This window comes from Bos indicus, chromosome 23 (genome assembly GCF_029378745.1).
Source record: "Bos indicus isolate NIAB-ARS_2022 breed Sahiwal x Tharparkar chromosome 23, NIAB-ARS_B.indTharparkar_mat_pri_1.0, whole genome shotgun sequence".
Taxonomy (NCBI): domain Eukaryota; kingdom Metazoa; phylum Chordata; class Mammalia; order Artiodactyla; family Bovidae; genus Bos; species Bos indicus.
The window spans coordinates 37,335,318-37,348,076 of record NC_091782.1 but is presented as its reverse complement, the minus strand read 5'-3'; the positions used below and the strand labels follow the sequence as shown (position 1 = coordinate 37,348,076).

Here is a 12,759-nt window from a genome sequence, read left to right as displayed (position 1 = left end):
GATTTTCTATTAAATGAAGATAAAGACATTGACAAATTTCCTTCTTAGATTTTGACATCTCTACAGAATCTGTGTTTATTTTGTTTCAGATGAGACCCATTACACCCAAACATGCATTAAAGAGCTATAAAACTCAAAGAAGCTTTTGACGGGATGGATCATCACTAACCATCTCAGGACTGGTTGGGTTAATTGTGGGCTTAGCATGGGGTGAATCGGCACTTAAGCAAATTGATGTAGGTGCTAATTTTACTCGAATCCCTGTGTAGGCAGTGGAACATTCTATAAAAGGCAGTTTGGCGCACATCCTCATCGTCTGCTGTCAGGGAGGACTTTTCTGACCACACTGGATAGGGCTCGTTCTTCTTCTCTCCAGGATGAACCTAAGCACCCAAAAGATAATGAATTTTATGAGTTTTATTAGTTTTTTATTTTTCAATTTTTTAAAATTAATTAAAAATAAAAATTTTAATATTTTTTAATTATTTTTTAATTTTATGAGTTTTATTAGTATTTGCTCTTCTTTGTTCCTTCTTATTATCAAATTAAGATTGGGGAAGACTTACAAAACTCTCTGGACATGAATTTGGAGCCAGCGTATGGAAAATCTATTAGCAATCTAAAATCAAGAAGCAGAACTCAAGTATGAGTTTGGTTTTGACTTTCTCTTCCCTTCCTTTCCACTCTCATCCTTTACTTTGAAGAGGACAAAGAAAGAATATGAGCAGACGTTCAGTAGCAGATCACCTGGGTTGCTTTTAAGAAAACATTGATCTTACAAATTCTATGCTCCAGTTCTCTTACCCATGAAAGTATTTCAACCACATGTGCCCAGTAAGAGGCTAGCTTTTGGTGGAATTGTGTGCAATGCAGGGAACGCTGCACCTGTCAAAAATTGTAGTTGAATTCTAACTCACTTACAATAGAATCTAGCATTATGAATGATTAGGCTCTCGCTTTATATAACAGCAATTAGAATATAGAAGGTCTGAATCTTGTCCTTACAAAGTGAGATGTTTCAAAACTCATTCCTCAATTCAGAGGTCATCTTCTTTCCTTCATAAGGAAATCAAAGAAGGCTTCAGGAGATGGCTCACCCTTTTTTGTATCATTTCCACACCTTCTAGAAGTACTTTGGTCTTGTCCTCAATCTCTTTAGCCCTTGCCAAGATATCAGGTGAGGCTCCATTCCTGTGCAACAACTCTGTGACTGCCTGATGCAGAGGTTCATCCCACGAGTGGAGCAAACTGATAACCAACCTCAACAGGGCTTCGTCCTAAACAATCACAGGAAACAATCTCATTAAAATAAACAAAATTCAGTGGGCTTGGTAACATGTGATTTTTGCTCAGGGAGGCTGAGCATATAAAAAAACCCTTTATTATTCCTCTGTGTATGCAAAAAAATTTAAAGATGTTAAGGATATAAAATTATAAAATGTATATTATTAGTTTATACTTTGCTGAAATTCTTTAAAAAAAAACTGTCACATAAATCATCCTTTTGATGAGTTCTAATTTAGAACATGAAATATTTTCTTTTCCCCTCTGAAATTAGACCATCTGCTCAGTGAGTTTTTTTATATTTGAATGCTTTGCTTGTCCAGGGAGAGAAATCTAAATATTTTGTTGGAACTCAATATGGGCCTAGAGTACCTGACCCAGGAAGCATGGATCCTACCCATGCCCACATCATTTTCACCTGATGATTCATTTGTATTAATGATTCAAATCATTCATTAGTGTATTCATTTTCTGATTGGTAGTTTTATGATATTTGAACAAAGAGATAATGAAGAAGACATGAAATTCTTAAACACGTTTTCCTCAATCCATACCAACACCAGTCCTATTTGCTATCAGAGCAGTCTTTCTGTTGACATGTGTCCGGGCAGAAAATGGCACAGTGTTGTCTTTAGTAACAGCATCAGTGGGATTCACAATGGAAGGTCCCCTCCACTGAGTCCACTACTCCAGGATTGGGCCTGAAACTCCCAGGGGCTGAATATCTCTAATTAAAAGTCTTGATTTCTTGATGGGCATGAAATACTTTAGTGGTACAGGAAATGAAGAGCAGAGAAGAAGCGAATAGACATTGCAATAGAAATATAAGTTTTCAGGGGGTCTTGTAGCTTAAAGATGAAGAGTGAGAACTCTGAGTTGGATGAAAGCTAGACTCACTGCTTATTACCTGTGTGATGGGTGGAAATCCCTTAACTTTTCTGAGCCTTGGTTTCTTCATCTCAGGAAGTGTAATAACAGTCACTGTGCTACAGGATTTTTTGTGAGGATTAAGCATAGTAATGAACACAGAGCACTTTATAAATTGTATGGCAGTATAATAGCCCTCAGTAAATTTTAAATTTATTTTAAATTCATTAAAAACATCCTCCTTCTCCTTGACCTTCTTCCTTCATTTTATCATCTCCATTATTAAGATGCTGAGCAGACGGAAAGAATGTTGATATTATTAACAAAGTTTTAGTAAGAGAACAGATTGTATTTAAGAGAAGATGTATGTGAAAATATTTTAAATAATGTTAGGATTGTGGTTCATGTGGGAATCAGAAAGGAACAATTAAAATGAAAAAAAGTTGGAGCTGGGATAAATGATTGAGGCTTGATTTGTAGACTGTGTTTTCATCAGAACAGAGATAATTGTTGCAACCATGAGAAGCAAAACATGATATTTTATAGGACATCTGGGGAGGAGACTCATAATTATGAATAAAAGTAACAGAAGAGTCATAGAGAATGATAATGAAGTAGGTTTCAGAGAAGCAGAAGAATCAGGAGAGCCTTGAGAGTCAGAAGCAATGTCTCAAATGGTGCAGTGTAGGAGTGACTCCTGTGTAGGCATCACTGGTTACAGGGAATACTCAAAACTGTGGTTGTGTTTCTTATATATCCATGAATTCTGCCAACCTTATATATTTTACACACAGAATTTTCGTTCAACCCATGCTTTCATACAGTATAATAGCTGCAATCCTGGGCCTAATGCGTTGGTTAAACTAAGGTTATCTACATGGGAATTTATAGATCTGGTTTTTTTTTTTTTTTGCTACTACAGATCTTTAGTCATCACTTGATTCTATTCATACGTTATCAACTGCATAATGTAATTTTCTCTTTGATTGCTTAGTACTCCTCCACATTTCTCTGCATGTGCAGTTACCATTACTCTAATAATCTAAAGCCTAGTAACATGAGTGCACTGTCTCAGTTGCTCAAGTGAAAAACCCAGATAAAATCCTCACCTCTGTATTTGCAGCTGCTTCTTTGTTATTAGGGGTAGTCATGAATTCGGTGTGGCAGCTGTTGATGACCTTGGAAGTGAAGTTTTTGCCCTCGCCAAACTGTTTATTCTGGGAGTGATCAAGCACATTCAATTCCTTTGGGTTATTTTGGCATTCAATAAATGAATTCATTACCAGAATATTAACACAGCTGATAGATGTATAATTTTTTTAATGAGGGTTACATAACAATTGAACATCATTAGTTTTCCTATTTTTTCCCATTATCACCATAAACAATTGTTTTTCACCTAATTTTCCTAAACTTGAAACTCTTCCCTTCTTTGCTCTTCCCAGGTTTAACTTCGTCCTTTCCAGTTAATAGTAGGACAGCAAATGCTAAAATTACCACAAATAGAAACATGAGCACAACTTTTTATCAGTGTCTGCTCTACAGTGGGCCACTTGGTACTTTCATCAGAAAGAGAATAATTGGTTCCAATTCTAAACAATCCTTCTATTGTACTTCTAAACCTATTCATTGCCAATCTGAGAACAATGTTTGAAGTGAAAGTTGCTCAGTTGTGTCCAACTCTTTGCAACCCCATGGAGTTGTCCATGGAATACTCCAGGCCAGAATACTGGAGTGGGTAGCCTTTCCATTCTCCAGGGGATCTTCCCAACCCAGGGATCAAACCCAGGTCTCCCACATTGCAGACGAATTCTTTACCAGTTGAGCCACAAGGAAAGCCCAAGAACACTGGAATGGGTAGCCTATCACTTCTCCAGGGGATATTCCCTACCCAGGAATCATACCAGGGTCTCCTGCATTGCAGGTGGATTCTTTACCAACTGAGCTCTCAGGGAAGACAAAACAATGTTTAGTAGCATTTAAAAAACTATCATCATTTTGTTTTCCTGACATTGATTCAGTATGTACTGTGGTTGGAAAAGGGCCTTTATGAAGATTAATTAAAGTTAAATGAGCTCATAGGGTGGGACACTGATCAAGTAGGATTAGTGTCTTTATGAGGAGAAACACCAGAGAGATTTCTCTTTTGTTTTTGTGTCTCTGCCTCTGTCTCTCTTCTCTACTCTCTCAACCTGTGAGGACACAGGAAGAAGCCAACCTGGGAAGAGAGAGTTTTTACCAGAACCGGACCTTGCTGGCACCCTGATCTAGGACTTCTAGTCCCCAGAACTGTGAGGAAATAGGTTTATGTTGTTTAATCCACTGAGTCAGTGGTATTATTTAATGGGACTCCAAACTTCCCTGGTGGCTCAGATGGTAAAGAGTCTGCCTGCAATGCAGGAGACATGGGTTCAATCCCTGGGTTAGGAAGATCCCCTGGAGAAGAGCATGATAAGCCACTCCAGTATTCTTGCCTGGAATGCCACAATCCATGGGGTCGCAAAGAGTAGGACATGACTGAGAGACTAACACACACCTTCAAGGTGACAAACACAGGTGCTTTAAATTTATTTTGAAAATTTTAAAATTAAAATGACTGAAAGAAAATTGAAGCAGATATTTCACTCTTTAAGAGTCTTTGAGATTTCATGAAATTGATCCTTTCTTCGATTTACACATCTTATGAGCTGATGCCGTGTTTGACTTAGGAAGTGTGTTATTTGAAGTTTGGCTGATGCAGCCTTTTTGTTTAAAGGATAATATATCCCACTCACTTTCATCAAAATTTCTTATGGAAATAAGCAAGAAGTACAGTACTTACAAATTCATTGAACATTTCCCTGGCGAGCCTATAGTTGTTGCTAGCCACCAATGTTGCTCTCTCAAACAGGCTTTGAAGGGGAATCCGGCAGTTGCCAGGTTGGTTTTTACAGTATGGTGCATAATCCTCCACACCCTGGCACAAGAGTAGATTTGACACCACCAGCAGCAGGAGCAGGCAGGACCCTGCATAAATAAAAACATGAGCCACTCTGAGATGATGTGTTAGCCTGGGGTTAGCAAAAGCCATCCTGTCCAGGGAAGCCTCATCTCTCCCTGTTGCCCTGAGCAGAATTTGATCCAATGAGCCAACTCATTGGAAAAGACCCTGATGCTAGGGCAGACTGAGGGCAGGAAGAGATTGGGGCAACAGAGAATGAGATGGTTGGATGGCATTACCAACATAATGGACAAGAGTTTGAGCAAACTCCAGGAGATAGTGAAGGACAGGGAAGCCTGGCATACTGCAGTCCATGGGGTTACAGAGAGTTGGATATGACTTAGGGACTGAAAAAGAAGAACATTAGAATTTTTAAGGTTTCTTCCTCTCTTAGTTGTATATTGCCATGGTATCTAAGAATAAAATGGTTATTTAAAATTAAGTGATGAAAGTAAAAGAAGTGACTCTTCAAAAAGCAGCATTAAGTTGGAGAATTGTGGGACTGTATCTCTGAACATCTAAGCTTATTGGGACAAGCAAGGAGAATAATAGTTCATATAACACAGGCATATTTGTGTACATATATTTCTGTGTGTATATGCATGTGTTATACATAAAGACAAATATGCACATAATTCCTACATGGAACTTTGTGCTTTTTAAAAATTAAACTATATAGGAGGCAATAAGTATAGCTGTGGTTGTTCCAATAGTCATGTATGGATGTGAGAAATGGACCATAAAGAAAGCTTAGCACTGAAGAATTGATGCTTTTGAACTGTGGTGTTGGAGAAGACTTTTGAGAGTCCCTCGGACTGCAAGGAGATCAAATGAGTCAATCCTAAAGGAAATCACTCCTGAATATTCATTGTAAGGACTGTTGCTGAAGCTGAAGCTCCAATACTGTGGCCACCTGATGCAAAGAACTGACTCATTGGAAAAGACCCTGATGCTGGGAAAGATTGAAGGCAGGTAGAGAAGGGGACAACAGAGGATGAGATGGTTGGATGGTCTCACCGAATCAATGGAGATGAGTTTGAGCAAGCTTCAGGAGTTGGTGATGGACAGGGAAGCCTGGCATGCTGCAGTTTATGCCGTTGCAAAGAGTTGGACACAACTGAGAGACTGAACTGAACTGAACTGAAGGATAGCAGAATATGATAAATCCGAATGTAATTGATCATTTATTGGAAGACAGCTAACTATATGGATTTTTTTCTATTAAAATATAATTTGGTGATCATATAACAGATCTAAATATCCAATATATGACTGAAGAGGATCTCAGTGTGTTATCCACACTGTAAACTGAAGGAATCAATTATCAATGGATAACTATGCATTAATCTTGTAGTTTAATGAGCAAAATAAACTGATAAACACTTGTGTCCTTTTCTCAGTGTTCAGTTCAGTTCAGTTCTCAGTCATGTCTGACTCTTTGCGACCCCATGAACTGCAGCATGCCAGGCCTCCCTGTCCATCACCAACTCCCAGGGGTGCACCCAAACTGATGTCCATTGAGTCGGTGATGACAGAGTCTCATCCTCTGTTGTCCCCTTCTGCTCTCAATCTCTCCCAGCATCAGGGTCTTTTCAAGTGAATCAGCATCAGGTGGCCAAAGTATTGGAGTTTCAGCTTCAACATCAGTCCTTCCAATGAACACCCAGGACTGATCTCCTTTAGGATGGACTGGTTGGATCTCCTTGCAGTCCAGGGGACTCTCAAGAGTCTTCTCCAACATCATAGTTCAAAAGCATCAATTCTTTGGTGCTCAGATTTCTTGATAGCCCAACTCTCACATCCATACATGACCACTGGAAAAACCATAACCTTGACTAGGTGGACCTTTTTGACAAAGTAATGTCTCTGCTTTTTAATATGCTGTCTAGGTTGGTCATAACTTTCCTTCCAAGGAGTAAACGTCTTTTAATTTCATGGCTGCAATCACTATCTGTAGTGATATTGGAGCCTCCCAAAATAGTCATCCACTGTTTCCCAGTAAGCTATACTCTTTGCCTATAACAATCTTAGGTGCTATTGTGCCTAAGCATTGAAACTGGGGCTCAAAGGAAACACAGATGTATAGAACAGTCTTTTGGACTCTGTGGGAGAGGGAGAGGGTGGGATGATTTGGGAAAATGGCATTGAAACATGTATAATATCATACAAGAAACGAATTGCCAGTCCAGGTTCCATGCAGGATACAGGATGCTTGGGGCTGGTACACTGGGATGACCCAGAGAGATGGTATGGGGATGGAGGTAGGAGGGGGGGTTCAAGATGGGGAACATGTGTATACCCGTGGTGGATTCTTGTTGATGTATGGCAAAACCAATACAATATTGAAAAGTAATTAACCTCCAATTAAAATAAATAAATTTATATTAAAAAAATAGAAAGTCAAAAAAAAAAAAAAGAAACTGGGGCTCTTCCCAGAAATTCATAGATATGAGCCCTGCTGCAGAGTTTGTGTTCTTGATGCTGGAATCTCTGTTCTCTGGTCCACTAAGTCCCAGGCTTTCTCTCCTGAGCATCATCTGGGTCTCCTGTTTACACAGGTGTTTGTATTTTGGTTTTCCTATCAATTCTCTTGTTCTTTTGATCAGGCTATCCAACCTCTTGATGATTTTTCAGACCCTTTTCTTCTTTGTTTTTCCTGATTCTTGTTAATGTATTTGCTTTCATATATTCCTGAATTTCAGTATCTACAGATGTCCTACCCTATCCTCTTGCTGTCTAAATTTTGGCTTTTAGCATCACCATATTTTTCTGAACTTCATTTTCCTTTTGGTCCAGCTTCTGGTATTCAAATTAATCTGGATTTTTACATCTGGCTGTTTTTGGTGCCTCAAGCAACTTTGAGAAGTTAGCTTTCTCTCTATGCAATACTGTCCCTTATTTTGATACCATTGCGGATTTTCTATAATTTCTCTTCCTGCCTCATATTTTGTCTTTGTCCTTTTATAGATACTGTAACTTCAGTACTATGTGTCTTTACATTGGCATTAATATTTATAATAAATTCTTAACCTGATGTAGCAGATAATTAAAAGGAATACAATCAAAATAGTAATAATAAATCCCCCCAAATTAATATCCATAAATACTCCCATTTTTAAAAGATATTCTATCCAAATATTATTGAGACACCCTAACTCATGTTTCATTACTAACTGGTTCAATTTTGAGACAGAATATAGAGAACAATGGAGTGGTAAACGCTGACAATTAATTACTTTGCTCTTTATATGTCTCATTCAGTTCAGTTCAGTTCAGTCACTCAGTCATGTCCGACTTTTTGTGGCCCCACGAATTGCAGCACGTCAGGCCTCCCTGTCCATCACCAACTCCTGGAGTTCACCCAAACTCGTGTCCATTGAGTTGGTGATGCCATCCAGCCATCTCATCCTCTGTCATCCCCTTCTCCTCCTGTCCCCAATCCCTCCCAGCCTCAGAGTCTTTTCCAATGAGACAACTCTTCACATGAGGTGGCCAAAGTATTGGAGTTTCAGCTTTAGCATCAGTCCTTCCAAAGAACACCCAGGACTGAGCTCCTTCAGAATGGACTGGTTGGATCTCCTTGCAGTCCAAGGGACTCTCAAGAGTCTTCACCAACAGCACAGTTCAAAAGCATCAATTCTTGGGCGCTCAGCTTTCTTCACAGTCCAACTCTCACATCCATACATGACCACAGGAAAAACCATAGCCTTGACTAGACGGACCTTTGTTGGCAAAGTAATGTCTCTGCTTTTGAATATGCTATCTAGGTTGGTCATAACTTTCCTTCCAAGGAGTAAGCATCTTTTAATTTCATGGCTGTAATCACCATCTGCAGTGATTTTGGAGCCCCCCAAAATAAAGTCTGACACTGTTTCCACTGTTTCCCCATCCATTTCCCATGAAGTGATGGGACCAGATGCCATGATCTTCGTTTTCTGCATGTTGAGCTTTAAGCCCACTTTTTCACTCTCCTCTTTCACTTTCATCAGGAGGCTTTTGAGTTCCTCTTCAGTTTTGCCATAACGGTGGTGTCATCTGCATATCTGAGGTTATTGAGATTTCTCCTGGCAATCCTGATTCCAGCTTGTGCTTCTAATTAGTAACTGTGTAAATGTTAGTTTTGGTACAGTAGCACAAAAACTAGCACATATTAGAGCTATTCCTAGCACATATTAGAGCTCCCTGTGGGGTGATTGCTTTTGATGAACGATGTGAACTGAGAACTATAATCGTCAAAAAGATGAGTGGACATGAAAGGAAGCAATGCAAGGAAGACATAGGCTTTTGTTGTTCTGGTAGGAAAAGCTTGCTGTGTCTCTCATCTACAGTCTAATCTCCAGATCTAACAAAACCCTTATTCTTCCTTTGATTTTTTAAAAATTTGGGTTTATTTATGTTTTTTGCTCTTCGGTTGTATGAATCTCATATATTTTTGGACAGTAAGACCTTATCAAATATGTGATTTGCAAATATTTCCTTTCATTCTATATGTTGCCATTTGATTTGTTGATGGGTTCCTTTTCTGTGCAGAAGCCTCTGAGTTTGATGTGGTCCCACTTGTTTATTTTTTCAGTTGCTGCCTTTGCTTTTTGTGTGAAACAAACAAAAAAAATATTGCAAAGACATATGTCAAGGAGATTCTCTCAATGTTTTCTTCTAGGAGTTTCATGGTTTAAGGTTTTATGTTAAACTTTTAAATCAGTTTCTGGTACAGTTTAATTTTTTTGTGTACAACTATCCTGTTTTCCCATTACCGTTTATTGAGACCATCGTTTCCCATTGGATATTCTTGGTTCCTTTGTCATACATTAATTGACAATACATGGGTGTGTGCTTCTTTCTGGATTCTCTGTTCTGGCCTGTTGACCTGTGTATATGTTTTGATGCAAATGTCATTGCTTTTTTATTAATTTATATATTTATAGTTTTCTTTATTTCTCTTTCAGATAGTTTGCTATTGGTGTATGGATAGGCAACTGAGTTTTGCATATTGGAATACAGTAAACAAAATATATGCTACAGCTTTATGGAATAGACATTTTTCCCCCAAATAAGACGTACAGATGGCCAAGAGGTATATGACTAGATGCTCAACATCAGTAATTACCAGGAAAATGCAAATCAAAAGCACAAGCGATTTTCCCCCATACTTGTTAGAATGGCCATTAGCAAAAAGGTAAGAAATATTAATAACGTGTGTTGATGAGGATATGGAGAAACAGTAGGTCTTGTGCACTGTTGCTGGGAGTGTGAATTGGTGCAACTCCCACGGAAAGCGACTGTGCAGATTCCTCAAGAAATTTAAAAGAGTAATGTTATATGATCCATTAATCCTACTTCTGGCTTACTTCAAAGCTCAAAGCTTACCTCAAAGACCCAGGTTTGATTCCTGTGCTGGTAAGGTCCCCTGGAGAAGGAAGTGGCAACCCACTCCAGTATTCTTGCCTGGAGAATCCCATGGACAGAGGAGCCTGGCATGCTACAGTCCATGATGTCGCAAGAGTTGGACACAACTTAATGACTAAAACGAAACCACAGTGTCCTACTTCTGGATATATATTCAAAGGAAATGAAATCATTATCTTAAAGAGATATTTGTACTCCCATGTTCATTGAAGCATTATTCACAGTAGCCAAGATAGAGGGACAATCTCAATATTGTCAACAGGTGAACAGATTAAAATAATATGATATGGTATATATGTGTGTGTGCATGAATATTATTTAGCCATTTTAAAAAGGGAGAAATTATACCATTTGTGGCAAATGGATAAAACTGGAGAGCCTGATGCTAAGTGAAATAAGTCAGAGAAAGAGAAATACCATATGATCTCAATTATCTGGAATCTAAAAAGAATTGGAACTCAGAAACAGAACAGGAAAGTGATTGCCAAGAGCTGGAGGGTGCAGAAAATAAGGAGAGATTTCTAAAAGGTTACACATTCTCATTTAATGAGGTCTGAAGCTCTAATGTAGAGCGTGGTGACTATAAGGGATAAGATTGTGCTGTATAATTGAAATTGCCTAAAACAATGGAGCTTATATGTTCTTTACAAAAAAAATAAACAGTAAACCTGTGGGGTGATGACTTTGTTACTGAACTCAATAGAAAAGGAAAATATTTTCTAAGACATACATACATTGGGGTCAACAAGATGGTGGAGGAGTAGGTGGACATGGAGTACATCTCTCTCCATGGATGCATCTAGAATTCATGTACAGGGTTTTCCTGGAAGCTCAGTGGTAAAGAATTAGCCTGCCAATGTAGAAGGCATGAGTTCGATTCTTGATCTAGAAGGATCTCCCATGTCACAGAGCAACTAGTCCCATGCACCACAATTATTGAGCCTGTGCTTTAGAGCCTAGCAACTGCAAGTACTGAACTCCATATCACAACTACTGAAGCCTGTGTACCTAGAGACCGTTCTCTGTAACAAGAAAAGCCACCACAGTGAGAAGCCCTGTATGCTGCACCTAGAGACTGTCCCCCACTCTCTGTACCTAGAGAAAAGTCTAGGAAAACATGAGCTGCGTTAATTTGTGTTGCAGGATGGGGGAGTCGACAGATACTGGGGAAATAAGAAATGAACACATTTTCAATAGGTTTCCATATTTTTCTACATTTGCTTCTTCTTGTCCCCCTCCTCTACAAGGATGGTGTTAAAAAAAGAAATTAATACCCCACTCCAGTACTCTTGCCTGGAAAATCCCATGGATGGAGGAGCCTGGTGGGCTGCAGTCCATGGGGTTGCTAAGATTCGGGCACGACTGAGCGACTTCACTTTCACTTTTCATTTTCATGCATTGGAGAAGGAAATGGCAACCCACTCCAGTGTTCTTGCCTGGAGAATCCCGGGGATGGGGGAGCCTGGTGGGCTGCCGTCTATGGGGTCGCACAGAGTCGGACACGACTGAAGTGACTTAGCATAGCAATGCACATTTAAGTACCTCTAGAGATATATCAGGAGTTCCTGACCACTGGAAAGGAAGTCATAGATTCATGCAAAACTCACTAGGATGAAGGATAGAAGGAGGTGGGAAAGCAAGCAGAATCAATTTGCACCAGGGGGTCAGGGAGCTGAAGCAGGGGAGAGATCCCGGCATTCGGGGCAATTGGTTGGGCAGAAGGGAGGCATTTGAGGCTTTTGGAGAGTGAAGTAGCTGATCTGTGACAGTCCAGATGGAGTGGAACCACACAGATAATCCATGCCATAGCCTTATATACCTCGAACAAGGTCACAAATCCACTGGTGCCCACGATGGCTAGATGCTGGAGCCATGAGGATTGGAGAGAAATCCCAGGATGAGGACTGCTGCTGATGGGGAGATGGCCCAACAGGACTGAATGGAGGAAATCTGTGGTGGGGAATGCCTAAGGAGGAAAACCTGGCAACCATAGAAATAGGGTGCTACTGATTAGTCACACCCTGGGGGTGGAGTTTTCACTGCTTCTCTCTTACCTTATTCTCTCTTATCAATGCTGGTGCCTGCATAAGAGCAATAGGGAAAGATCACAGTGATGGTGGCCTTCAAGTGACCAGTGCACTGTGCAATAGAAAATTTCAGTATCTGTATACACCCTATGCGGGCGTGCTAAGTTGATTCAGGTGTATTCAACTCTTTGAGAC

General features: G+C 39.6%; 1 protein-coding gene across 1 annotated transcript; it reads right to left on the bottom strand.

Annotated features, from left to right (window-relative positions):
* Positions 1–200: 200 nt before the first annotated feature.
* Positions 201–12,528, bottom strand: LOC109576787 (chorionic somatomammotropin hormone 1). The gene is made up of 5 exons (XM_019985410.2): positions 12,357–12,528; positions 4,973–5,157; positions 3,261–3,368; positions 1,098–1,277; positions 201–383 (listed from the first exon to the last, which is right to left on the bottom strand). Exons 1-5 carry the CDS (start codon positions 12,526–12,528, stop codon positions 201–203), a joined length of 828 nt encoding a protein of 275 aa, XP_019840969.1.
* Between the last annotated feature and the right edge of the window lie 231 nt (positions 12,529–12,759).

Bases quoted from the DNA above. Each gene is read 5' to 3' on its own strand.
- LOC109576787 (XM_019985410.2), bottom strand. From the start codon at position 12,528: ATGGTTGCCAGGTTTTCCTCCTTAGGCATTCCCCACCACAGATTTCCT. The intron at 5,158-12,356 runs GTATATAAGGCT...TTATTTATGCAG, and splicing joins GATTTGTGACCTTGTTCGAG to GGTCCTGCCTGCTCCTGCTG. The intron at 3,369-4,972 runs GTAAGTACTGTA...GATCACTCCCAG, and splicing joins GGGAAATGTTCAATGAATTT to AATAAACAGTTTGGCGAGGG.